The 26582-nt window shown below is 42.1% G+C and overlaps 1 protein-coding gene across 1 annotated transcript in view; it reads left to right on the forward strand.

The window, feature by feature from the left end:
- The window catches only part of LOC115042868 (voltage-dependent T-type calcium channel subunit alpha-1I-like), a 29269-nt gene extending 5184 nt beyond the window's left edge, over positions 1 to 24085 (forward strand). The window contains exons 5-33 of the mRNA XM_029501096.1: positions 62 to 374; positions 484 to 576; positions 736 to 1315; positions 3529 to 3905; positions 5757 to 5908; positions 6353 to 6538; positions 6810 to 6927; positions 7425 to 7580; positions 8300 to 8387; positions 9423 to 9613; positions 11398 to 11709; positions 12223 to 12323; positions 12564 to 12687; positions 13502 to 13570; positions 13716 to 13900; positions 13988 to 14114; positions 15281 to 15406; positions 15516 to 15605; positions 16021 to 16213; positions 17096 to 17247; positions 17371 to 17480; positions 17575 to 17708; positions 17801 to 17871; positions 19795 to 19873; positions 20191 to 20312; positions 20696 to 21004; positions 21104 to 21254; positions 22713 to 23272; positions 23387 to 24085. Coding sequence (XP_029356956.1) covers positions 62 to 374; positions 484 to 576; positions 736 to 1315; positions 3529 to 3905; positions 5757 to 5908; positions 6353 to 6538; positions 6810 to 6927; positions 7425 to 7580; positions 8300 to 8387; positions 9423 to 9613; positions 11398 to 11709; positions 12223 to 12323; positions 12564 to 12687; positions 13502 to 13570; positions 13716 to 13900; positions 13988 to 14114; positions 15281 to 15406; positions 15516 to 15605; positions 16021 to 16213; positions 17096 to 17247; positions 17371 to 17480; positions 17575 to 17708; positions 17801 to 17871; positions 19795 to 19873; positions 20191 to 20312; positions 20696 to 21004; positions 21104 to 21254; positions 22713 to 23272; positions 23387 to 24085 — 5968 coding nt within the window. The remainder of the gene's footprint in view (positions 1 to 61; positions 375 to 483; positions 577 to 735; positions 1316 to 3528; positions 3906 to 5756; positions 5909 to 6352; positions 6539 to 6809; positions 6928 to 7424; positions 7581 to 8299; positions 8388 to 9422; positions 9614 to 11397; positions 11710 to 12222; positions 12324 to 12563; positions 12688 to 13501; positions 13571 to 13715; positions 13901 to 13987; positions 14115 to 15280; positions 15407 to 15515; positions 15606 to 16020; positions 16214 to 17095; positions 17248 to 17370; positions 17481 to 17574; positions 17709 to 17800; positions 17872 to 19794; positions 19874 to 20190; positions 20313 to 20695; positions 21005 to 21103; positions 21255 to 22712; positions 23273 to 23386) is intronic.
- The last annotated feature ends 2497 nt before the right edge of the window (positions 24086 to 26582 follow it).

Raw genomic sequence — 26582 nt, forward strand, 5'->3', positions numbered from 1 at the left:
TTTAATAGGTGTAATCCATAACTTAACATTAAATAAAGTGTTTTTTTCCCTCACTTTTAAGGAGATACAACATTTCCTTCCTGAGTGGCTACTATCGGCCAGATGAAACCGATGACCACCCATTCATCTGCTCAACAGAAAGAGAGAACGGGATGCTCCGGTGCTCTGATGTGCCTCGCCGCCGCGTAGGTGGGACGTCCTGCCTCCTTAGTGCTGAGGAGGTGCATGCAGAGATGGGACATGGGGTTGATGAACAAGTCTCATGTGTGAACTGGAATCAGTATTACAACCAGTGTCGAGCCGGGGAGATAAACCCCCACAAAGGCGCTATTAACTTTGATAACATTGGATATGCATGGATTGCCATTTTTCAGGTAATTTTTTGAAGGATTTAAAGATGTCCACAGTCATTGGATGATATCCACAACTACACACCACACATTGCTCTTATTACTGTTGGTTTGTGCCTGTGTTTTCACTCAGGTAATTACTCTGGAAGGCTGGGTTGACATCATGTACTATGTCATGGATGCACATTCCTTCTACAACTTCATCTACTTCATTTTCCTCATTATAGTAAGTGCACACACACACGTGTGTTTTCTTGTGTGGGAATTGTTTGGTATAATCAATATTATGAAGAATAGGACATAGACCTGCTCTATATTAAAAGCTTTCAGTTGACTTTTGGTGATTTTGGACTAATAGGTAAATATTGACTTTGTGTGTGTGCAGGTGGGCTCCTTCTTCATGATCAACTTGTGCCTAGTCGTTATAGCAACCCAGTTTTCTGAAACCAAGCAGAGAGAACACGCCTTAATGAAATCAGAGCAGCACGCCCGCCAGCTCCACCAATCGGCTTCCACACTGGCCAGTGACAGCCAACCAGGAAGCTGTTACGAGGAGATAATCCGCTACCTGGCGCACCTTGGCCGTAAGGCATGGCGTCGATTGTACCGCTATTACACTCAGAGGCGCCCACACTTTCACTGCGTGTGCGTGTACCAAGCGGACCGAGGAGGCGGATCCTCCAGAGGTAGCGGAGTCGGGGAGATGAATGGACTTGCCCACCGGCACTCAGGCCACGCCCCCAATGACTTGTCACATCTTCAGCATCTCTATCATCATCATCAGCAGCATCACCATCAGCATCATCAGCCCCAGTCCGAACCTGCCGCCAGTAATGGAGGGAACATTTTTAACTATCCTTTCATATCGCCCCTCCTTAGTCACGTGGTCACTAAAAGCCAGGACCAGAAGAGGCTGGCTGCCACAAGTGCCGACAACAGACTGCCCCAGCTTGTGCTGGAGCATGGTGAGGATCAATTGGTGTGTGTATGTTTCCATGTGACTTCTCAAGGCCAAAATTCACAGCCTGGTCATTACAGGGACAGATTTGCCAATCTGCCGTTGAGCTCTTTTGATGAAAAGGGTTAGGGTAATCCTTGAAGGCCAATCCAACCAAAATTTTAAACAAACTTATTACTCAGCCACTTTCAGTGTGTTTGGCCATGTAGGTCTCAGATTAAGTTGGTGAAATTTTGAAATATCACAGTGTGTTAAACATTTGCTTTTTCTGAGACAGAGTAGATTAATTTAACTATGTTTTGGTGCTGAAAACAATATAAATGAAGAAGAAGAGCCTCTCTTTAGTGCAGACAGACGTTTAACAAGTTTTCAGTCATACACCTTCATCAGACATTCATAGCAAACAGAGTGCCAAAGACCGTGTGGTGTAATTTATACATCTAGTTCATTATTCCCGAGGCAACACATTCATGTATCATACTGTGTTTTGTGGCACATGTGGACTACAAAGATGGAGGATAAATGATAGAATTTTTTCCACCAAGAGAAGGGACACACATAATTAGAACAGCAGCATACACTTAAATGAAAAAGATAATATGACATATCATGATACTGCAGTTTAAAAGAAAAATGTGCCAAATTAGAGTATAATGTTCAAACTAAACTTTTCATACATTCATCTTCTATCTCTTCTCCGTTTCTGGGTCATGGGGGTTGCTGAAGCCAATCCCAGTTTACATTGGGCAATCCTGCCCTGGACAGGTCACCAGTCTATTGCAGGGCCAACATCCAGAGAACATGCAAACTCTGAAACCACTATGGTGCTGCACTCCGAATAAAACTTATTCAAGCATAAAGGTTGAAGTGTCTCCAGACAGTTGACCTGAAACATTTTAATTTGACTGAACCTTTTCTTTGTCCACATTGCCTCCCTTGTGTGAGGGAGAGAGCTAGGATGTAAATATTCATGCAAATAACTTTGTAGCAGGATATTGAAGATTTGGGTGAAGTATTCTCTGCATTACATGTGATCAAAAATCTTATCTTTAACTTGTAAAAAAACAGGTTATTATGCTACAGGGCTGTGCATAGTTGCCTCATGGGGAGGAGCTAAAAGCATTCATCATCAAAATACATTTAAAACAGCAGCAAGTCTTTGCCAGAGACAATGTTATTCAGTTACACGTGTTCGTTGATGGCTCTCACTGGATCCCGCAGGATTTGGATGTTGATTTCCCAGATGTCAGGGGTTCATAAGGGCACCCCATTAAACTGACATAACTCTCACTTAAAGATACAAAAAAAAGGGATAGTTAAAATCAATGCACCAAGATATCCAGATTTTTAATTCCTAGCATGGGTCATGACCGAGAAACATAATTCACCCGTCAAACTCTCAAAGCCGTAATACTCCTGACAACATCAAGATTGACATCTCGGAATCTACAAGACCTCTCCAGTCTCAGACGATATTATACTCAGGCTCAGTAGTATTCCTTCACTGAACTGACCTTGATGTGTAAAATTGGTAAAAAAAAAAAAAAAAAAAAAAAAAAAGCAAAAAAAATAAAAATAAAATAACATCCAATTTTAATACGATTCAATAATCTTTTCTATGCAATCTAGAGAAGTTATTCTGTATGCTGTTACCCTCACTGGGGGAACATGGGCCTCAATGGTTGAAAATCAGAGCTTGTGATCAATGTGTTTTTTGTGTAGAGGAGAGTAATTTTCAGCCAGCCCACCTGCTCAAAGTTTCCTTGCAGACCACATTATCTATAGACACACACCGCAGAACAACTAGATCAGATTTACCATATCAGTCTCCAGTGAAACCTGAATTTGATGTAATTGTAATGACAAGTGAACGGCTAGTGGTAGAGTAGTGTTTATTATGTCATTGGAGCATTCCTCCCGAACTGCTTGCTAATGAATTCCACTGAAATCTTGCCCCCCCCCCCGCCCCCACCACACACACACACACACTCATCTCTGTTCTAATAAAAGAACTCCCCATCTGCACAAAAGCATCCCAACAACAGTGTCCATGTTATTGAATTTCGTCTCCCAGAAATGAATGTTCTGAGCAGAGAATATATTGACTAACAGAATGCCTACATAACTATAACATGAAGAATTAAACTCTCTGCCGTTCCCATGTGTGTGTATGATTTTTATGGCCTGTCTCTACATCACATCTTTCCTGTGTCTGTACAGGGGGATGCACTGGGCATCCTGCGTTACTGTTGCCGGGTGAAGTCCCAGGGGAGTCCTCAGTATGCCCCTACTGCATCTACTACAACCAATTTAGGGACAGCGACAATGTCAATGAGCAGCCTGAGAACCAGCAGCTTGGGTACAGCAATTCATGCCATGGCAACAGCCCGTGTCACAGTAACAGCCCATGCCACTGTAGCAGCCCCTGCCGCGGTGATGCTCAGGTTTCTGAGCCAAAGATACGGCTGCTCCGGCACTGCTGGGCGGGCTTTCGGACTAAACTTGAACTCATTGTTGGCAGCAGATACTTCAACAGGGGGATCATGATTGCCATTCTTATTAACACATTGTCAATGGGCATAGAGTACCACGAACAGGTACGTTTGTAGATATGTGTGTTAGTGTAAGAAGCTGCACGTTTGTATGTGCCGTGTGTGTGTGCCTTGTGCAGATTGGATTTGACTGCAGTGTGATCGAAAATGTGCTAATAATTGTGTGTGGTGAAGTCAATAAACTTACCCTCCAATCAACACTTACAGCAAAAGCATATGGGATCACAGCGTGTGTGTATATGTGTGTGCGACTTTGTGTAGGTGTGTGCATGGATGTATCAGGAGATAGAGAAACTCATAAGACCTGAAGTGTTAATTAAAGCATGACCCTGGGACTGGGGAGAGAATGAGCAGTGCAGAGACGGGGCAGTGCACGAGAAGCGAGCGAATGAGAGAGAACTAAGAAGTGAGGAGCAGGAGAAGGAGAAGGACAGATCTGACATTGTGATTGGCTGAAAGGCAGGGAAAGTCTGTGGGTGGGAGATGAGGGGAGATTGCATTTGGCCCATTTCCTGAACAATATGATAGATCTGGACGGCATGAATGTCTTGAATGACTAACATTAAAGGATAAGGCTGGTTCCATTTTTGCCTATCTGCGTATCAATAAATCCTCTCAACAGAACAGAACTAACAATGAAAATATATGAATGAATACAATAACATTTGAACGTGTAGCCAAAGCCTTATCTGGCTTTTTTCCCCTCTGTCATAGAGGACAATATTCCGTCCTTTCAGTGAATATGAGCAGTGCAGTTTAGTATGAAACACCTCAGAGACTGTTTTATCTCTGGAGAATAGTCCTGCCTTGTATAGGTGGAGGGCAGCTGCGCATCTGTAAAAAATTATAATTTCAAAGTCATCCAGGTTTCTTCTCTCTTTGCCCCAAACTTGATTTTTCCTACTAACAAATGATTCACAGTTATCATCAACAGTTCTAAAGACCCACATTTGGGTTTATGGGTTTTAAAGCGGCATCAACACTGGCATGTGAAAATATATTGTATTTAACACTGCCTAGCAGTTCAGTATAGAGACAAGAATTCAGAAGTCAGATCCCAGTCCCAGAGTGTCTCTAAAAAGGATAATGGTGAGCTCAATTCATTCACACTAGAGACAGAATCATTGGCAGTGTGAGAATTTGATATAGGATGGGGTGATATATATGTACAGTGAAAACACTAGCTGTTTCCTTTTTCTTCCTGGCATCACCATATATGGAGAGTATAGAACTATCCATTGGCTTAACATAGTCTTAGACAGACATTTCTGAGACTCTCAGTGTCCTACCAACGTCGTCTTTACACCCTTCTAACATGACCCTCTTTAAAACCCTCTTTTGTTTTAAAACAACACTTAAATGTTTTACAGGGGTGATTTGCTGTTGGACTGTTTCTTGGCTGGAAGTAATAATCTCTAGGAGATTCCACTGGTTTCCTCCCAACCTCACAGTTAAGGCATCCAGCCAAGACAGTGTTTGGCACATAAGCCCACTGCAGCTTCATATTTAGGAGATGTAACTCTCTGCCATTTTCCTTTAAATCTAGTTTGTCCCTCCTGTTATACCTCAGGAGAGACTTGCCCCTCCATTTGAGACACACAGATCTCTATAATATTGTTAATATACACATGTATTTACTATACATGACTGTGGGTAAAAACCTCCTTAATTCAAATTCTGGGTCAGGCTTCCTCTTTATTTGAAGACTTTATCCACATAAACAATCACCGTTGTTTTGAATATGGCATTTTAGAAATTCCTGACATACTGAGTTTACAGCCTTCCACTCTGTCAGTCAGTCTGTCTCTGTTTATTTGTTTATTTTCTTCTGTGCCTCTCTGTCTCTGTGCATCAATCTTTCCCTCTTCTCTCTCCACAATCGTCTTACCTCCTCAGCCCCAGGAGCTGACAGATATTTTGGAGATCAGTAACATGGTGTTCACAAGCCTCTTCAGCCTGGAAATGCTGCTGAAGCTCATGGCCCTCGGGCTGTTTGGCTACTACAAGAACCCGTACAACGGCTTCGACAGCATCATTGTCATCATCAGGTTGGGTTTGCCTTCATATTTCTGTCGTTAAATCTTCCTGTTGTAATCTGAAAGTCCTTGTCACAAGCCAGCACTGCAGTCACAACTTCCAAACTGTCCAAAAGTGATGTTGGTTCTGACACTGAAGCCAAGTGGTTACACTCTGGTACAGGCAGCCTGTATCTTCCATTATCCTCCATTATGTAGTACAACAAACTAAATTATGTATCTATGTTTTAAGGCTCTGCTTGTTTACTATGCCAGTGAATGCTGCTCTCACCTTCTGTACTGGCCTGTTTTCTTGGTTGAGTTAAGACGCGCTTCACCTAGGAAGATGTTTTTTTTTTTTTTTTTTTGCATACTTAAAAAATACTTACAGCTGAGGTTAAGTAGGTTAAGTTGTTTTCTTTTAATGGGAATTTAACTTTATGTTCATAATCTGCTTGCCATCTGTGTGTGCTTTAGTGTGTGTGAGATTGTAGGGGAGGCAGAGGGAGGCTTATCAGTGCTGCGCACCTTCCGTCTGCTGAGAGTTTTGAAGCTGGTCCGGTTCCTCCCTGCCCTGAGAAGGCAGCTGGTGGTGCTGATGAAGACGATGGACAATGTGGCTACGTTCTGCATGTTGCTAATGCTCTTTATATTCATATTCAGGTACAGTATATTTTCTTTTTCTCCAAGTGCAACACCACAGGCCTAAAATGTTTTCTCAGCTTTACTTATGCTGATTATTCCATACAAAAATGATCAACTACTGACCTTTTTCTTACACTGTTGCAGGTGGTATTTCTGCATGTTTTATGAGCTTTTGTAAAAAACACAGGCAGCATTACTGCATCTTCTTGCACATTATCCATATTAAATTACCATGAAATGAAAACAATGTATTTTTTCAGTGCTTTGTTTGTGTGTGTGTGTGTTGCAGTATCTTGGGGATGCATCTGTTTGGCTGTAAATTCGGTTTACGACAAGACAGTGGAGACACTTTACCTGACAGAAAAAACTTTGACTCTCTACTCTGGGCAACTGTCACTGTGTTTCAGGTTAGACAAACACACAAATTCAAGCAGATGTGTACAAGCACGCAAATATATTAAATTCATCGGGAATAGTTAATGTAGTACCCTGCCCTCCCCTCTGGTGAATTGTATTTTTAAATGAATTGTGATGAGATCTAAACAGCAGCTGCTGCTGTCACTGGCATTAGTCCTGACAATATTCTCACTTATTTCATTTGCTCCAGTTTGGGAGTGATCACAACTCGAGTTTTCAGCAAAATATAAAAACCTCTCCCAGGGGGCAGGTAAGATACGCTTCACAGGCTGAGGGGGAAGCAGGGTAATGAAACACACACTCCACATGAGCTCATTTAACACTGATGAGCATCATTACTGCTCAACTGACGATGAGATATTAAAGGAAGAATCAGCTCTTACAATTTCATTATTGTACTCTGAACAACTTTTAGCTTTCTATGTTGCCTGTCTGGTCCATTTGTGTGTGATGTGACTCCGTATGATGTCCCCCCCCCCATCTGCAGATCCTCACCCAGGAGGACTGGAATGCGGTTCTCTATAACGGGATGGCCTCCACAACGCCATTGGCTGCTCTCTATTTTGTCGCCCTCATGACTTTTGGCAACTACGTCCTCTTCAACTTGCTAGTGGCCATTTTGGTTGAGGGCTTTCAAGCTGAAGTAAGGGCAAAGACACAGTTTTACTTGAGCTGCTTAGAGGTCAGGGGATAGGGAATGAGACTAATTGAGGTCTGTTGTGCTGATGATACCAAAGCTCCCTACAAAATAATCTCCACCATCCTGTATGTGGGGTTTCTCCCCTGTCTCTCTTTAGCCATCACGTTTTTCCCTCTCTTTGTCAGTTATTCTTCCTCTTCCTGTATCTCCATCGCCTTTTTTTCTCTATCTTTCTTTCTCGCTAACACTCACACACATGTACATGCAATGCTCTCCAGGGTAGGGTTGTGTTTGATATTGCCTGCCATTCACAGCTGGTGAGCTTTTGTTGTTTAGTTTTCATCTTTTATCTCCAGCATCAGAAAGCACTTGCTCTCTCTCTCTTCCTCTGTGTCACACAAGCACAAACACACACACACACGCACACACTAAGATACCCTTTGCCAAAGCCGTCTGCTTCCATCTTTCTGGCGTGAATTTTAATTAAATTCAGTAAAGCTTTATTGGCGTGACTACAGGAGATCGCTGCCAAAGCCATGCACATAACTCAACTGGAGAATACTGGAGATCCCCTCCACCCGTCTGCCTCCTCAACTCTGTCTTTCCCGCTCCACTCCCTCGTATTTTTCATTTTCAACAGTCAACATGCAGTAATAAAAGAAAGGTGCTGATTATAATGATGAAGATGGTCATGATATGATGTGTTTTCTGTGTGTGTTTAGGGTGATGCCAACAGATCTGAATCAGATGATGAGAGACAATCACTCTCTTGTGAGGATGAGGAAAAGTTGAGAGAGTTATATGCTGCAGGTACAGACCCTTATATCAATTTAAAACTGGCTGTAGAAACATGAACACACCTCAAAGGAACAATTTTTGAGTTTTGCTAATGCTAAATAGCCACTATAGCATTAACAAGCTGAAACAAACATTGTGCTTTCACCATCACAATTGCTTTAGAGAAGAGCTGTCTCCACTTTGTGCAGTGTTATCATAGTTATCATACTAATGAGCCCAAGTAGCAACACACTTGTCAGGTGAGAATCACCACAACCTGCAACTGCCAAAAATCCTTATTTGGAACAAGAGAAAGCATGCAAGTAGCTCTTTCAACACACAATTTTGTTTCATCAAAACTTTTTTTTTTTTTTTTTGTAGTTAAAGTAGAAGACATTCAACCTTTACCATTTGTCTCTGGGTATACAGCATAAGACACAACCGGTCATATAGCAGGTTTTTAAAATATGTTCAACCAAAATTATTTTAGAGCGAGAACAAACAGAAGCAGTAATATAATCAGTTCCAATTTACAGACTAATTTCATGTTTGAACTTTTACCAGTCACACTTGATATATGTGATGGTTTTCCTGTTTAAATGTCAAACACCCTCTTTTAATATCACATAATTTTGTATGAATCCAAAAATGTTGATATATTTTTTATTATATATCCATTTATATTCCTGTAAAAATCTTTTTAAAATCAAGTGCAAATTTGTAAAAGTTCTCTGTTGCTGATTTAAAAGCTGCTTTCTAAGATTCAGTTCATTCTGTTTTGTTCATTTATTATTTTTTTCATTTATTTGTGCAATTTTATGTGAATATTGCTTTTCATACAACAGACAATCTGAAAAATATACATTTTTACATTTCAGAATGCGCATCCTTAAATTATAAGATATGAACTGCTCTCTAGTGCCACAAATTCCCAGAACAAAAATCTATGAGAGGACATGACATCTGTGTCTTCAGTGGTAGTTAAAACTATGATCATAACTGATACAATATTAAGAAACACTAAGAAATACAAAACAAAAAATGCTGCTTGTGTATTTGTATGTACAGAACTCAAGATCCAAGCCATGATGCTGAGCCCCAATGGTCTCCTGAACCCAAAGGCCTCCATGCCCCCACCTCTCCCTCCAACAATGCCAGTCATTACACACACTGCAGCCACACCCATAATAAACTCCGTCCAGTTACGGCGACCGAGTGGCACTTCCACAGATGTGAACAGCCTCGAGCAGAGGTCACCGGTGAGTCTGGGACGCATTGTCTTGTCACCTTTATAAACTATCAGTGTATTCTCAAGACCTAAAAAATTACATGGATGCGTTTTCTCCCCCCATACAGTCCATTTATAATTTTATTTTTTTACCTCCCACAGTTAGATCAGCTGAGTAAAATAACCCTGATATCACTGATATCACATATTTGAGGTAAATGCAAGGTACATTGGGCAGTTTGATGTGCAGGTAACTGATGATGGTTTAATCTCAACTAAATTGTGTTAGAATCTCCTTCATTTGTGCTGGAGGATCTTGCTCTCCACTGTCTTCCTGATAACCGAGAACTGACCCAGCACAAGAGTTGGGCTAGATCCAATCTTTATGTTTTGCCTTGGGGCTCAGATCTGTGTCATTATATCTAACACCATGTCTGCACAGTTAGTGCAACATGAGCAGCCTGGTAGAAAGGCAGCAGCACCCTCAGTGCTCTGCATGTTTCTTCACAGAAGGTGTTCAGGCGCTGCACCGAGTCATAGGTCACCTGTATTTTGAAAAATAACCAAAGTGCAACACTCCAACACTGCGGTTACAAGAGTAAAATAGAGAGAAGCAGACCTGAAGCATAAAAACTCCCTTTTATGGTTGCGGGTGCAAGTCAAATGCCACCTATTAGACTACCAGTGTGACAGATTAAAATAAGAGAGTATCTCTTTTGTCTGACATGCGTGAGATGGACGACTGTAACACATGGCTGAAGCACTTTCTTTGCAGACATACCATAATACCTGAGTGCATCCAAGCAAACTTACTATCAGCTCAGATCATGGAGTGAGTCAGAATCATGACAGAAGGAAAATATGTTTTTTGAGGTGTGACAGAAAGCTAAACCTGTGCAGTGCTGGGAAAAATTACTCTTTTCAACCGCCGCTGGTTGTTAATTGGTGGCACATCATGCCATTGTCAGTGTTACTGTTCCCTCTCTATTAGGGTTTGTTTTGGTGCACTGTATTTTGAATGAAGGCTATTTCAGCATGTCCTTCATTTGAATTGGACAGCTTTGAAAATTAATGAATGCATATTCGGATAGGTTTTCCACAGGTCCGTATCAGTTTTGGTCCAACAATTTGAAGAACTCAAACATGCATTATGCATTTGCCCTCTGCAATCATTAGGGATGCATTGTCTTCGAACACTGGAGTTTAACAATCTGGTTCAAGATGAGAATCTGAACTATGCCCCTTTTCCACTGTCAGAGAACCAGCTAAGACCCACTAAAGTCAGATTTTTTTGGCAGTAGAAAACATTACGAATCCCTCTGCATTTATTGCCTCTGGTTCCAGTCAGCATTAGTAAACACAAAGGTTTTTGCCTCTTTGCATTCTGTTAAACATTTCAGACAATGTAGACAGACCTATCACCTGACGGCATGGTGCTCTTCTTCGTTTTAAAAACACAGTCAGTGAATAATCTTTCTCACTTAAAGGCTCTGACACCGCAGCAACAATTGGTGATGAAATGTAAAAGATGTGTTTGCAGCCAACCACAACTGGCAGTGCAAAAGGGGTCAGTAGGCTTTTATTTCCAAGTCCACCTGCTTTTCCCTGTAATTTGGGTAGAAAATGACATAGTGGAAGCTTATTGACCGTGGACATCTTGAATTTAAAGACTTAAAAATTAAAATTAAAAACCAAACAGGGACCCATTCATAAAACCATTGCTCCACAACACAAGCAGCTGTCAAAACTCCACAGTGTGCCTCTGAATTTGTTACTACATTCAGAAATATAACTAGACACTCCTGTTATCTACAGGTGTCTACACAGTCTCTGTGGGACAGCGGGCCAGAGAGCCGTCGCTCCAGCTGGACTAGCATCGGTCGAGCCCCCAGCCTTCACAGGAAGAGCCAGTCGGGAGAGATGGAGTCCCTTTTGTCTGAAACACGCACCAGCTCCAACCTGAGCAGCAGGGAACAGTCTCTGGACCAGCCTGAGTACCTGCAGGTGCCCATGCTTCACCTGTCCGACTGCAACGGCACCACCTTTCACGTCCCTGACAGCTGCTATGACGAAGCTCCCCTGACAACACATTACCTCAGTGATCAGGAGGAGGAAGAGACCGAAGAGGTGAATGAAAACCTCTTGCCATTTGATATATATATATATATATATATACATATTAATATTTGCAGATATTATGTATATTTATGTTTATGTTCCAAGAAACAATCATCTTGATGATGTCCTCATTCTGATATTTTTTGCCAAAGCAAGTTAATATAAGAACTTTTTTTTTTTTGGCAAGTTCAAAAACTGCTGTTAATTATCATGCAAAGACATAAATTGCAACCACAGTGACCCAGTGACACTGATGTAATATTTCATTAGCTGAATCTAATTTATGAGAACAGACTGGGAACATTATTTCAAAAACCTGAGCTGCATTGCAAGATTTATGCCCATGTGCTGATATACAGTACGGGATCATCAATAGTAATTCACAGGAGAATAATTTAGGTGATGAGCTCACAAAGTGAAAAATACAATATTTCATTTAAATGTGTATTTAAGCATGTCATTTGCAAATGTGTGTGTGTGTGTCTATGTGATTGTGTTTGGGTGCTCGTGTGTTCCTTACAGAGTTTATGTAAGAAGCTGAAGAAGATGCTGGAGCCATATGAGCCTCAGTGGTGCCTGGAGCATGAAGAGTGGTCCCTCTATTTGTTCTCTCCACAAAATGGGTACACGCACACACGTGTGCATGCACACAGCCCTCAATGCTTTTCTGAGTTGTCTAGGTGGCTTAAACCACAACTGAGGGTTAGCTGTAATTATTTTTACTTTTTATCAATTAAAACAGCAGAATGTGAACTTTCCATCATAATTCTGAAAAATTAGGCAATGACGGTGATGTGGGTGAAGAAGTGGGATGATGACGATGATTATGATGCTCTTCCTTTCCTGTTGTGTCTTTCTTATAGTTTCAGGTTGTGGTGTCAGCGGGTTGTAAGTCATAAGATGTTCGACCACATCGTTCTCCTCTTCATCTTCCTTAATTGTATCACTATTGCCCTGGAGAGACCAGACATACAACCCAACAGCATGGTAGCACACACGTGCATTCATGTGTTTCACTGGTGTTGTACAAACATGCTTAACCTTGAGTGACTGCTGCTTATGTCTAATTTGATATTTTTTCATCTTCATTGTGTCTTTACTTGTGAAGAGATCATGTACCAATAAACCTGCCTCACTTTAAACTAAATCTAAATCTAGCCTTGACCACTCAGGCCTGACCCTTAAACTGAAATCAGTCCTTACAAATATGGATCACAAACAGCACAATGCAAGCTGTTGACAACAGTGTGAGTTTTTATATTTGTAGCTGAGGGAAGAACAGTTATGATAATGACACGCGCTGCTCCCATGTTTCTATTATGTTTCTGCTGCAGCTCTAATAGATTTTTTTGACCCATTGTATTCATTCATTCATTCATTCATCTACCTCTAAACTCTTTCTGGGTCACGGGGGCTGCTGGAGCCAATCCCAGCTGAAATTGGGCAAGGACGGGGTACACCCTGGAAAGTCCATCACAGGGCCAACACACAGAAACAGACAGAGACCAACAACCACTCACACTCAGACCTACGGACAATCACTAATTAAACTAAATTTGATGTCTTTGGACAAACTCCACTCAGAAAGGCCCCAGGCTGGAAACCGAACCGAACCCAGGACCTTCTTATCGTGGGGCAACAGTGCTAACCACTATGCCGCTGTGCTGCCCAACCCATTATATAAGAGGCCAATAGTTGGAGTCCAAAATCAAAGCTTAAGCTACTGAGACACACAACCTTTAAAATGTGTTTCTCTATTAGTGTCCATGCACGCTCTCACATGCATGTACGTCTGTGACAGGAACGGGTGTTCCTAAGTGGGTCCAATTACATCTTCACTGTGATCTTCGTGGGTGAAATGATGATCAAGGTAACTGCAATCGTCTTTTCTGAACAAGCACTTCACCCCAAAGTCATTTTCTTCCAGGTTGTCATTCAGAATTACTTTCTGTCTCATTTGACGCTTTTATTATTTTGGTTAATTTGGCTGTTTCTGTGTGTCTCTGTTTGATAAGGTTGTGGCCATGGGCCTGTACTTTGGAAATGGTGTGTACCTCCAGAGCAGCTGGAATATATTAGACGGGCTGCTGGTGTTTGTGTCGCTGGTGGACATCCTCGTGTCCATAGCGTCAGCAGGTGGTAATCGAATCTTAGGCATCCTCCGTGTGCTTCGTCTCCTTCGCACTCTGCGACCTCTCAGGTAGGTGGGGGGGAGATCTTCTCTCATGTTAATTCAATTGAAATTATCTGGTGTGCATTTATGTGTGACTCTTTGTGTGTGCTGCAGGGTGATAAGTCGAGCTCCAGGTCTGAAACTGGTGGTGGAGACTCTGATCACATCTCTCAGACCCATTGGGAACATTGTCCTCATCTGCTGTGCTTTTTTCATTGTTTTTGGAATATTAGGAGTGCAGGTAGTTATTTATGCTGTAAATTCCCCGTTCATTAACTGCTTGCTCAAGATAAGAAGACTTTTTGACTTTTTACTGACTTCTCTTGAAATATGTGCAGTTCAAACTCATTGCCACTGTTTAATGTTGCCAAACATCTAAAGCTTGTTGTTTTTTTTCTGCTGCAAGAAAACCCTGATCACCATGCTTTAAAATTAACAAGGCAGAGCTCAGAAAATGCTCCAGGTAATGAAAAGTGAAAAGAAAAATTGGAAGAAAATGCAAATGAGCTTCTGATTATGCACCAGGAGTTCAGCTACAGGGGGATTTGCTGATAATGTATTTTGGGTAGAGTTTTTTTTTTTTAAATCTGATTTTATCCAATTAATTGATTAATGCCTTTTTTCATTATTTTTTATGATTTCATCAATATATGTATGTATGTGTATATATATAGCCAAACAGCAACATTATCTATTTGATAAAAACAGATATAGTTTTTTGTTATGGTTATAGATTTAAAAAATTTACAACAGTGATTCCTTAACACCTTGTGATAAATCTGATGGATCCCAATTTGGAAAAATGTTTCCGCAACACAATTTTATGGGGGGGTTGCTCATAATTGCTTTTCTTGAAATGAAAAGTTTTACCTCTTAAATCCCTGACATTCCAAAAAAATCCCTTAAATTAAGATTCGGTAGAGTTGGTCAAATCTTTTATACATATTGCGTGCAACTATCATGCGGAAAGGAAAAAGGAAACTGCTTTGCAAAATTAGTTTTTCCAATTGGATTTTTTGCTCAATCATAAAGTTCTCTCCTCTTTCTTCTACTTTCCCTTTTTTAGATGTGAGATTTAAAGCCTGCACAGAAAATTGTGCTTGATGGATGCCAGAGCTAATATTAACACTCTAACATATTTGTCAAAAACACAAGATTATCCTCTAATTAGAGCACCCCATGCTGGAGTGTTTCAGAGCTTGTAATGACTGTAAGGCAGGCTGGACCAGATGGTGCTGGGATATTTTAGCTGTAACATACAGTAGGCCTGAAAGCACTTGCTGACTAATTTATTGTACATGAATACATTAATCCTATCTCGGCTCTACAAAGTTTTTTTTATGTTACCTTGAGGTTACAGTGTTCTTGTGTGCATTCATGTGTTCACACATCTGTCTGTTACTGCAGCTGTTCAAGGGGAAGTTCTTCTACTGCAATGGCCATGATGTGAGCAACATCACCAATAAAAGCCAGTGTCTGGAGGCAGGATACCGCTGGGATCGAAGGAAATATAACTTTGACAACCTGGGACAGGTTTGTTGCACACAGACGCACTTACACACTCACACATCCATCACTGACACCTGCTCTTATAAACTGATTGATAGCATGACGTCGGTTTTCATGTGCCTCGCTCTTCCAGGCACTGATGTCACTATTCGTGCTGTCGTGTAAGGACGGCTGGGTCAGCATCATGTATGATGGCCTGGATGCTGTCGGAGTGGATCAGCAGGTGAACTAGCACATACACACACACAAACAGGAAGAAACAGGATGTGTGGAGAAAACAATGAACATCAAGGAGACGCAGAAACCATTTAGCCAGTGTAGATTGCATTTCACTGAGTTTAGTTCCTGTTCTTTTCTTTCTCAGGCTCTATTTGATCTTGTTAGTTTCAAGCAGATCGGGGAAATATTTCAGGAGAGAAGGCAAAGAGAAGGAAAGAGAAAAGGCAGAAGGATGAATAAATGCAAGTTGACAGGACTGGCAGTTTCACTGCTGACTCAGGACTTACATTGTCTTCTTTATTTATACTCTCTCCTCTTCCTCGCCCCTCCTTGTTCTCTTTCGTCACTCTGTTGGTTCACCTCTTTTTTCCTTTTTGTCCCTGTGCTACCTCCCCACCTCCTCTCCTCTCCTACTGTAGCCAATACGGAACAACAACCCCTGGATGCTGCTTTTCTTCATCTCTTTCCTCCTCATCGTCAGCTTCTTTGTGCTCAACATGTTTGTGGGCGTGGTGGTGGAAAACTTTCACAAGTGTCGCCAGCAACAGGAAGAGGAGGAGGCACGGCTGAGGGAGGAGAAACGACAGAGGCGGCTGGAAAAGAGGAGGAGAAGTGAGGATGCTTGAGGGGGCAGGGGTGGCAGAGTTACAGTGCATGGCCAGACGTATGCAGACTCATCCCTGTGTGTCAATCCAAAGCCATGGTTCTTAATCTGCTCCTACAGTGGACTCTGCTCTCATGTGAAAGCTTTACCCAACATTTTGGAACCTGGCCGCAGAAATGTTCTCCTATTCAGCCACTCTGTCTACACAACGCTGCCAGAGACAATCCTCTGCCATTTCAGTTGGTGTGTCAGTGTCCACTCTGCCAATGACAAGAGGCTCTCACTTAGCTTATGTGTAGCAGTCACCCTATTGTTTCTGCCATTAATGTACACGAATGCCCATTTTTATTGACATTAATAGTCCTGTCTCCATTTCCACATTGCATTAGACCCAATCCTAATGATGTAAAACAGCCCCAGAATAAACATAAAAGACAAGGACATCCATGTACTTTTGGCCATTTACCAAAAATGTAATGTTAAACTAAAGTTTTTTTTTCTGCATGCACACTGGATGAGTAGATGCATAATTTCTGCCTGTATTACACTCACACTCACTCTTGCTCTACCTCTGTCCTTCTCTCTCTCCCTGCAGTGTAATCTCTAGTAGTGCTCTCCTCTTAGTCAGTTAACTGTCTGGCAGCAGGCAGCGATTGTTTCTTCCCAAAGACACCTTGAGGTGCCTTGGAGTGTGTGTGTTTGTGTGTGTGTGTAGGGTTGAATTCCTGAGGTGGCACTTTTTGTCTGTGCAAACTCACGCACAGCACAGTGCGCGACTTGGCATCCACTTAGTCAGTGACTTCATAGCTCATGCCATATTTTTTCTTTTAGAAGCATTTTAACGACTGTGTGTGTATGTTGGTGTGTGTTTGCGTGCATGTGTGATGCAGGGGCCCAGGAGAAGCCATATTACGCTGACTACTCCCCATTGCGTCGATCCATCCACAGCGTGTGCACCAGCCACTATATGGATCTCTTCATCACCATTATTATCTTCACAAATCTGCTCACCATGAGCATGGAGCATTACAACCAGCCTCAGGTAACCATGGCAACATCTTTTTCCCACCGTCCCAGAACCATAGTAATGAAGTGGAGTGTGACGGGACAGTGCAGCTACACCAGATTGTTGAAGTGTGTGTGCCTGTGTCTCTGTGTCCTGCAGTACCTGGAAGAGATACTGAAGTACTGCAATTACGTCTTCACTGTGGTCTTTGTCATTGAGGCCATTCTCAAACTCATTGCTTTTGGCCTTCGCCGCTTTTTCAAAGAGAGGTATTCATGCCCCAACATGAACACAAAGAAACTGAAACGTGCTCCACCCCCCTTTAGAAAATGTGAAATTGTACGTGTGTGTTTATGCATTAAGGTGGAACCAGCTGGACCTTGCAATTGTGTTGTTGTCCATCATGGGAATCACATTAGAGGAAATAGATCTGAGTGCATCCCTGCCTATCAACCCTACCATCATACGCATCATGCGAGTCCTGAGGATCACCCGAGGTACTTGCACAGTCTGACACACAAACACAGAAATGCACAAACAAACATGATGAGATGTGGCTGATGAGAGCTGACACATGACGATGTTTCAGTTCTGAAGCTGTTGAAGATGGCTACAGGAATGCGAGCTCTGTTGGACACAGTGATGCAAGCTCTGCCTCAGGTGAGACGCAGCACTGATGCGGTAGAACAGCGCTAGTCTTGATTTCAGATCTGATGAAATGCAGACAGCTTTTTTTACATAGTGACTTATGAAGCCTGGCACTGACCGCCTCCCGCAGGATGTACCAACATTACTGATTTCCCAAGCTAGCCAGCTGTGTTAACCTACTGACACCAAATAACCACTAAACAAACACAAAGACATCCTCATGTCTACTGCTGCTTCTTTAATTCATCAGTGTGGCTGATAAATTACCAGTAAAAAAAATCACAGCTTTATGACATCATAACATTACAGCTGCTTTGGTGCAATTCTTAAGCTGCTTGTTATCTGTGAGAAGATAAAATATGAAAGTGCAGTCTGAAATATTATCATACGCAATGACACCACACAGGAGTGCCTTGTCTTTTGAGGCAGGGGTTTAAATCCTTGTCAAGTTGTCACAGTAGATTTGCTGAGATACAAACTTTTCCTTCTTGATACCAATTTTGAAAACAAAACTTGCACATCAGCCGATACTTAGTACTCGTTAAATACCCCAAGCTGTGTACTACTAACCCAGCACGGATGTGTCATCTTTTATACATAAAAGAGTGCACTGCTCAGGTTGCCTTATTGGTGGGACCTTTATTGACGAGAGAGTGTAAAATATTCCCGATACATTTAAGACCAGACAGAAGAATTTGATTTATGTGGAAACTGCCATTGTACTTTGGTGGGAAAATATAGTTCATAGATAAATTACACCTTAGTGAATTGCTGCACAGACTGGTGTGCTCGCTGATACCAGATTCACTGTTCTAGGCATTTGTGATACTAGTATCAGTAACAACAGCCTCATTTTTTGCTTGTGTTTTGATGTTTGGTTGCTAAAACAATAGGATTTCTGGATGATGTGCAGTGGACAGCGTGATTTATGAGGCCTGGTTTTTGACAGGTGGCCTTTCCCTTTGATTGGTCAGTCCACCACTTTGGTCCAGACTAAAATACCTCCTCTACTAGGTGGACTACTGTGTCCTAACTGACTTCAGTGATTTACTCTACTGTTGTCCCCCGGGATATCATGAGATTTTACTTTGTGTTGATTGCTCATTAGAAAATGTTAGCATGCTAGCACAATTAAACAAGGTAAACTCCTGTCAACCTGGCTGTTTGACTGTCCGAAGACTCTTGTTAAAAATGAAATGTATGAGCAATGATTGATGATGGCTGAGATGAGAGCTTGTTCAGCTCTGGACCCCAAACACCCAGGGGGGTCCTATGAGAGATGAACAAGTACAGAGAGAAATGGACAGGTAGGGTATGTGAACGGTAAACAGAAATAAACACACTTTAATGGACTCTTTCAGGCAAAGTCCTGCTTTGGAACTTCAGCAAAATTATTTTTGACTGCTAGATTTTAAAGGGCAATATCAAAGGTGTTGTGCAGGTCTTCCAGCCACTATGAATCTGTAGTGCAGCAAAATACACACTACTATGACGGCAGTGCTGGGTATTTTCTCCCTTTGAAGTGACACATCACTCTGAGGGATTGAAGAAAGGACTCTGCAGTGGTGTCCAAGCGCTTTTTCCCCCTGTGTCTCATCAGTAGGTCTATCCATCATCTAATTAGGCATTTCTAATTGTGAAATGCTTTGCAATGGCAGTAAACAGGCTTGTTTCATGAGAAGTGGTTCCAGGCTATGAAAGTGCACCTCTATCTCTCAGATTTGAGACATGATTCAACTCCAGATATCATGATGCCACCTATTAGTTATAAGAAGTAAGAAAGATCAGTGCAGTAAGGCTTAGCAGTCTGTGTCTATGGCTTCTTTCTATCTGTTTGCATGTTTGCGTCTCTCTTGATGTAAACTGTACATGTCTTCTTTTTCTGTGTATCATTCACTGCATATATCTGTGTGTGCGTGTAATACGTCTGTCTAGGTGGGGAATCTGGGGCTGCTCTTCATGTTGCTGTTCTTCATCTATGCAGCTCTGGGAGTTGAGCTCTTTGGAAAACTGGGTTAGTGTGTATGTGTGTGCGTGTACATGCATGCATGTGTGTGAAAGCACGTAAGTGTGTGTGTTTTTGCATGCATTTGAATTGGTGCTGATTTGCAGATGCGTGTGTGTGTGTGTGTGTGTGTGTGTGTTTCTCAGGTGGAGAGATAGCAGATTATGTAATATTAATTAATTTTGTTGTGGTACATACATGAATTATGTCAATTTAGAAGCAGTGTTCCCTTCAGTGCTCTAATCTCAGATCAATTCTCTTTCTTTTCCCCCTTCAACTTCCTTTCCACACTTACCACCTCTAACACCCATTTCATCCTGTTTCAGAGTGTTCAGACGAGAACCCATGTGAGGGTCTTAGTCGTCATGCCACCTTCGACAACTTTGGCATGGCTTTCCTCACGCTCTTCAGGGTGTCCACCGGGGACAACTGGAATGGGATTATGAAGGTTATTTCTCTTTCTCTGCTCTGCTTTTTGGGAGCTTTTAAGAAGATGGATAGATAGAAACGTCCATGTTTGAGTATGCACATATCTGTGTGTCTCAATGCACCGGTTATGCATTAAACAGGGAACAGATTACTGTTTTTATGACAGACCAAGAGCTGCTGATGTTAAAGGGATAAGAAAGTGTTTTATTCTTCAGTGACAGTCTGAAGGTCCTTCCAGGCTCAGATCAACATCTCCCCCTGATGGAGTGGAGAGCAAGTACACTGTTCTGAGTGAATAGACCTGAAAATCCCCTTAATCCCTTTGACTCAAATGAGTTTTTCTCATTGGTTCATAATCTTTATTCTGTCTCCCCTCTATTCTCTCTTATTCGTGTTTTCCAGGACACCCTGCGTGAGTGTCGACCCCAGGACCGCCACTGCCTCACCTACCTGCCCTTTATCTCCCCTGTTTACTTTGTCACCTTTGTCCTGACGGCTCAGTTTGTGCTGGTCAACGTTGTCGTAGCTGTTCTAATGAAGCACCTGGAGGAGAGCAACAAGGAGGCCCAGCTGGAGGAGATGGAGGAGAAGAGGGAGAGGGAGGAAATGAGAGCGAGGGAGGAGATGAGGGTGAGGGAGGAGGCCAACCGTCGACTCAGCGCTGCCTCTTTGAGTGGAGACCTGGGACCAGTCGGAGATACACCTGCTCAGGTAACGTATGCTTCTTGTTCCTGCATGTGTAGAAGGGAAGGGGGGTGGGGGAGAGACAACAATAACAATGAAAGCGGTGATGATGATCACATATGGCAGGTGCAGTTTGAGGATGAGGGGTGTTCCCATGGCAACCTGCTGAGTATGGGACGCATGCTGTCTCTCCCCAGCGACAGCTACACTCAGCCACTCAGATGTTCCCCTTATTCTCCCGCCGGCCATGAGGCCTACTCCGGCTACAGCTACTCAGGTACTTCACCTATTTATAGCTAATAAAATACATTTTTCACTTTCTGCTGAGCTATAACCACTAACTGATTCCTGTAAAGATTATTGCTTTCATGAATATCTTAGAAGAAGGCTGAGGTATGATGTGCTGGTGTGAGTGGCACAGTTATTATAGTCCCAAAAGAGGAAGATATTTTTTGAATAATAACTGAAAAATTATTGACACCTGGCAAATGTCTGCAAAATACTGTAGCAACGCTTTTTCTTCCACAGCTCCTGGCCCTATCCAATTTTTGGTCTTTCAGTGAGTTTTGAATTTAAACTCAAACCAAAATAAAACAAATTCTAAAAAAGAACAAGTTACAGAGATGGAATAAAGGGCAGGAAAGCTCACACCCTCCACTATTGATTTGGGGCAGCAGTGGTTTAGGAAGTAATGTGGGCCATCCGCTAATCAAAAAGTCCTGGTCTGATCCCCGGCTCCTCCACTTGGCCTGTCAATATGCCCTTGGGCAAGAGACTGAAGTCTAGATTGCCTCTGGTGGCTGTTCCAATCAATGTATAAGGTAGAAATAATCAATTTATAGATAGAAAGTGCTGTACAAATGTGTGTGAATGGTTGATAAGACTAGAGATATCAGTGCAGTGAATTTACTCAGGAGTATATTCTTATATATTTTCAGCAAACTCCATTAAATAACAATGGTCTAGTCAATCTCTCAATATTTTACAAACAGCTTGAAATGTACCCACTCTGTCTATGCTGTTGAGACTAGCTCAGCTATTCCAATAATGACAATTCATTTTCAAAGGTCATACCTATAATTTGTTAAAATATGCCCTTAAACAGAGGGGCTCTGTATTTTTTACATTTTTACTCAATAATAACTGAATTAAAAAACAAGTGTATTTTTATTGGGGTCCATTTCCAGTCATGGATTAACAGACATTTGGTGCCCTTATTACTATAAACAGCAGCAGGACAGTGTAGGCGGGATGGACTCGAGCTAAACTCCAGTGCCCATTTTTGCCATAATGATGGAACATGTCACTGCGACACTGAGGCTTATTTATTGGTTGGACAAAAATAGAAGTTTAGGGCTCGAAGAAATAAGCTGCTGCATATCAGGCTTTCTGTACACAAACCGCACTTGTCACTAGGATCAGTTAATTGTTGACTCAGATTAGATTCCAGAGTCCAGAAAAATATGCATTTTAATACAAACATTTTTATAATAGAATTTAAGTACATAATTTGTACGTGTATGTATGTACCTATGAATTTTCAGCTCTCTCAGATCTGTCCATCGTCTGAAGTCCCCTTAGCTGTGTAACTGAGTCAGATCCCCAGTATGTACTTTGCCAGTAAACAGTTTCTGGTTCTAATTTAGAAATACTTTACCTTATTATGTTGTTATCCTTTCATCCGTGTGTTTTTTTGTTTTTTGTTTTTTTTTTCTTGTTGCATTATGTTCTCAAGGCTCCATGTCATCTCTGGGCTCCAGTGGTGGCGGCTCTCTGCTACAGGTTCCAGGAGCTCTGCCCACCATCAGCCACGCTTCACTCAGATCTGGACGCAGCTCAAGGCCGATGATCCGCCTCAGCACCTCGCAGAGCATCGACAGACACCCCCCGCACAGGCTGAATCCAGCTGACAGTATAGAGGGATACAGGTTCAGCCCCGCTCACAGAATTGACAGACACAGACTTAACTCGGCTCACAGCATAGATGGATACAAGTTCAGCCCAGCCCGTCGGATAAACAGACACAGACTCAGCTCTGCTCACAGTATCGACGGATACAGGTTGAATCAAGAACATCAGACAGAGAGGCCTAAACTTAGGTCCAGCCACAGTATAGACAGACATCCGTCACTTAGACTGAGTCCCACCAACAGTGCCAGCAGACACTCCTCTCATTGGCTCAGTCCTGAAGACAGTTTGGACAAATACAAGCTGAGTCCCTCCTACGTCCCAGAGGGTTCGGTTCTGAAGAGACCAGCATTTTTACACACTGCAAGCAGACAGTTACGGAGACAGGTGGGCTGCTCTTTTTCTTCAAATTTCATTCCCCAATTCTCTGTTCTTCAGCTGTCCAAGCAATTGCTATTAACACTGTGTTTTTGTGTGTTTGTGCATGTGCTGTGTCTGCAGGAGGCCGTGCGCTCTGACTCTCTGGACCAGAGCGGTTCAGCCGACAATCTGGCAGAGCCTCACCTCACTGTGTCTGTTGCCTCTTCCACGCCACCACGCCAGCGGTCGTCCAGTGTGCACACACTGAAATATGCACACCCTCAGAGGGTCATCTCATGCAGGGGCCACAGCCGGAGCCACAGTGAAACCAGCAAACAAGATCATGTACCTGAGCAGTCCATCTGCAGCTTGCAGCCAGAAACAGATGTCAAGAAGAGGCCTTCCAGCCCGGAGAGCCTGTCCAGTCTGAAGGTCCCCAGCAGTGATTCCACCCTATCAGCTCCACTCTGTAGCTCCAGAGCTGCCAGTCCTGGACCAATCTCTGACCCTGGCCCCCAGTCAGACGATGCTGACGAGGAAGTCAGTCGTATTAATAGTTCTGTTCACAGTCACTTGCACATGTCATGTCCTCCAGGATCACACAAAAGTAGACACCTAACTCCGAGTCCTGGGGAGCAAAGGAACCGCCTCAGCCAATCGGTGTCCCCGGTTTCGGGCAGGAACAGGAAGCAGAGGATGAGCCCACCACCGGGGGAGGAACCAATTACTATGGCAACTCAGCTGATGGACAGCAGTGTTGACCTGAGAAGGCGGACTCTGTCATTTGATGCCACCACCCAATCTCCTAATCAGGCTGAAGGGAGCTCTGTGGACGAGTAAACAGACCCGGTGATGAATGGATGGATTAAATACTCTCTAAAGAGGAGGTAATGTGCTACTGGAGCACAGGAGAGGGGTGGGAGTCGCAGTCCAAAACAGGAAAGATACCCGTTTCCTGTTTCAGGCCATGCCCCTCGCCTTGTCCCATCCAATCGCAGGATTTTCACAGGGTGTTTGAGATGAAACTCTTTGAGACTGTGTATGTATGAGTGTGTATGTCTTCAAAGACTTTTACCCCCTTTGTGCTATTTGCACATAAGATGCACATGAGGGGATGTTTCCTTTTCTTCTATCATAGTCCTAGCTTTAGTTCATACACAGTAGTCACTCTCAGTGATATTTACCCAAATACTAACTCTCCCTTGCTTGCGCTTCTTCTGCCCTCACTCTCATCCTTAATCTTTCACCTCAAGCCTAGGTCAGAGTACAAGACAAAATTAAACTGAAGGTGCCACAGAGACTGTGTTATTGACTGATCTGCTCATGCACATAATTAAACCAGGAGATAACACAGCTAGGGACGACAAATGATGATTACTATCAATGAATCTGCTTTTAATTTTGTTAATTTATTGCTTAAACATTGTTTGATGTCATCAAATTTAAAAAATTCACAACAATCTTTGACAAAGAAAATTGTTGCTACTCTTGAATAATCACTTACAGCATTTAACTCTGTCTTACAACAGTTGTCTGATTTACCAGGGTTGTTTACTGCAGAGTAAAGTCCTGCATTTCTTGCTCTGTGGTGAAGGATTCACAGTTTATGTTTACAAAAGACAACGATTTTTAAATGATAAACTTAAAAAAAATCTATCATTTGTGAAATACTGTAGCTTAATTTTTAATTGTACATTTCAGTCGGTGGGTGCAAGACTGGCATTTTATAAAAGAAATATTATTCCAAAAAAATTTATTAATTAATTAATTAATAACAATTGCACAGCTGTTTGGTTAAAGCAGAGAAAAATTATAATCTTGTATTTAATGAAGCTCAAGTTTTTAGCTGTTAAATATGGCTTCTGGGTCGAATTTTTTGGACCTCTTGACCTACAGTAAACTGCCACTGGATGATGCTTGATTATCCTCAAATCACAGTCTTAAAAAAAGGTTTGGTATCTCGTTAATTTTTCTAGGATTGTCCTCCAATGCCTGAATCTGACCTATTTTGGTAATAGCCTGAGTTTAAATCCTGTAGTGTGACCTAGGCTTTAGTAGTCTCTACCTCGCTTTTTCCTGATCCCACCCATTCAGATTGCTTCGTTTTCTTACTTGCCCTCCACGATGCTTTTTCTCTGTCTTAGTATTCTCAGGGTAGAGGTAGTTCAGATGCAGGTGAGTGTGAGGCATGTGATTGCAGGTCTGCAGTGTTAGCTTGTCCCCAGCTTTTTGCAGACAGAACCGGCATATGTGTTGCTGGAAGTTTGCAGAGATTATTCTGGATAATGGGGTGCAGGGGAGTGAAATGTACCCTGAAGCAGATGTAAAGAAGGGCTTATTCAGGTGAAAACAGCATGTAAACTTTGTAGAAAAAGGCTAAGATTATATTTTATTAACAGAGTAACGATGATATGAGAAATGCAAAGGTCAATTTCTACATTTTTGAATGTCATTTTATTTGCTTGTGCTGGTGATGATGAGAACGGGCGATGACATTAGTGTTACAGAATGATGATGGTGACTCTGGATGATGCAAATGTTCATAATATTACATAATGTTGGAAGCAGGGAGTCATATACAGGGAGCTCACCTGCAGTAAAATGAACAGACAGTGCTGGAATAAAACCACTTCCTTTCTGACTTTCATTTGACTCGTTGCTTCTAAATCTGTCTTTTCCCTCTCTATGAAAAGATTTCGGCAGGAGTGGCTGAGGTCCTTCAGCATGAGCTGTTTAATCTAAAAATAAAGCTAGCACCCAGCTGCTGCCTGCTGCTAATGAATTCAACAAAACTTGAGTACACTATCTAATTATTGTCTTGCAGCAGCTGTTGATTAATATGCCAAACACATCCTGGGATCTTGGATTCAATAGATGGTCATAGTCTGAACTGATTTTCACTTTGCATGAAGCAGAAGGCACATTATTTAAAGAAAACATGGAAGAATGCCGACTCACAGCTCTGACAGTTGTGGCGGTAGATAGATTTTATTTTTCATATTTCATTATACCATTCCAGCATATCACAATAAAATATTTAATCACATGAATATTTCACACTGAAACACTATAGCATTCAGAATGCATTAAGTTGTCCTGCTTTTATTTTCCTGCCAAGAAAATGTACCAATTTCTGGCCACCCTTGCTAGTTTTCCATCTATTGGTCAGACTGACTGTCTCAATTTCAGCCAATGGGAAGCCACATGTTCGCACAGCAGCTTGTGATTGGTAAGACTGACAAACAGAAGCAGATAAATGGAGCTTCATCACTGTCCTTCATATTTAAAGACCTTGTGTTCTTTAATAAGGCAGATGGAGCATCATCACTGATCTACA

The sequence above is a fragment of the Echeneis naucrates genome, chromosome 1, assembly GCF_900963305.1.
Source record: "Echeneis naucrates chromosome 1, fEcheNa1.1, whole genome shotgun sequence".
In the NCBI taxonomy this organism is placed as follows: Eukaryota; Metazoa; Chordata; class Actinopteri; order Carangiformes; family Echeneidae; genus Echeneis; species Echeneis naucrates.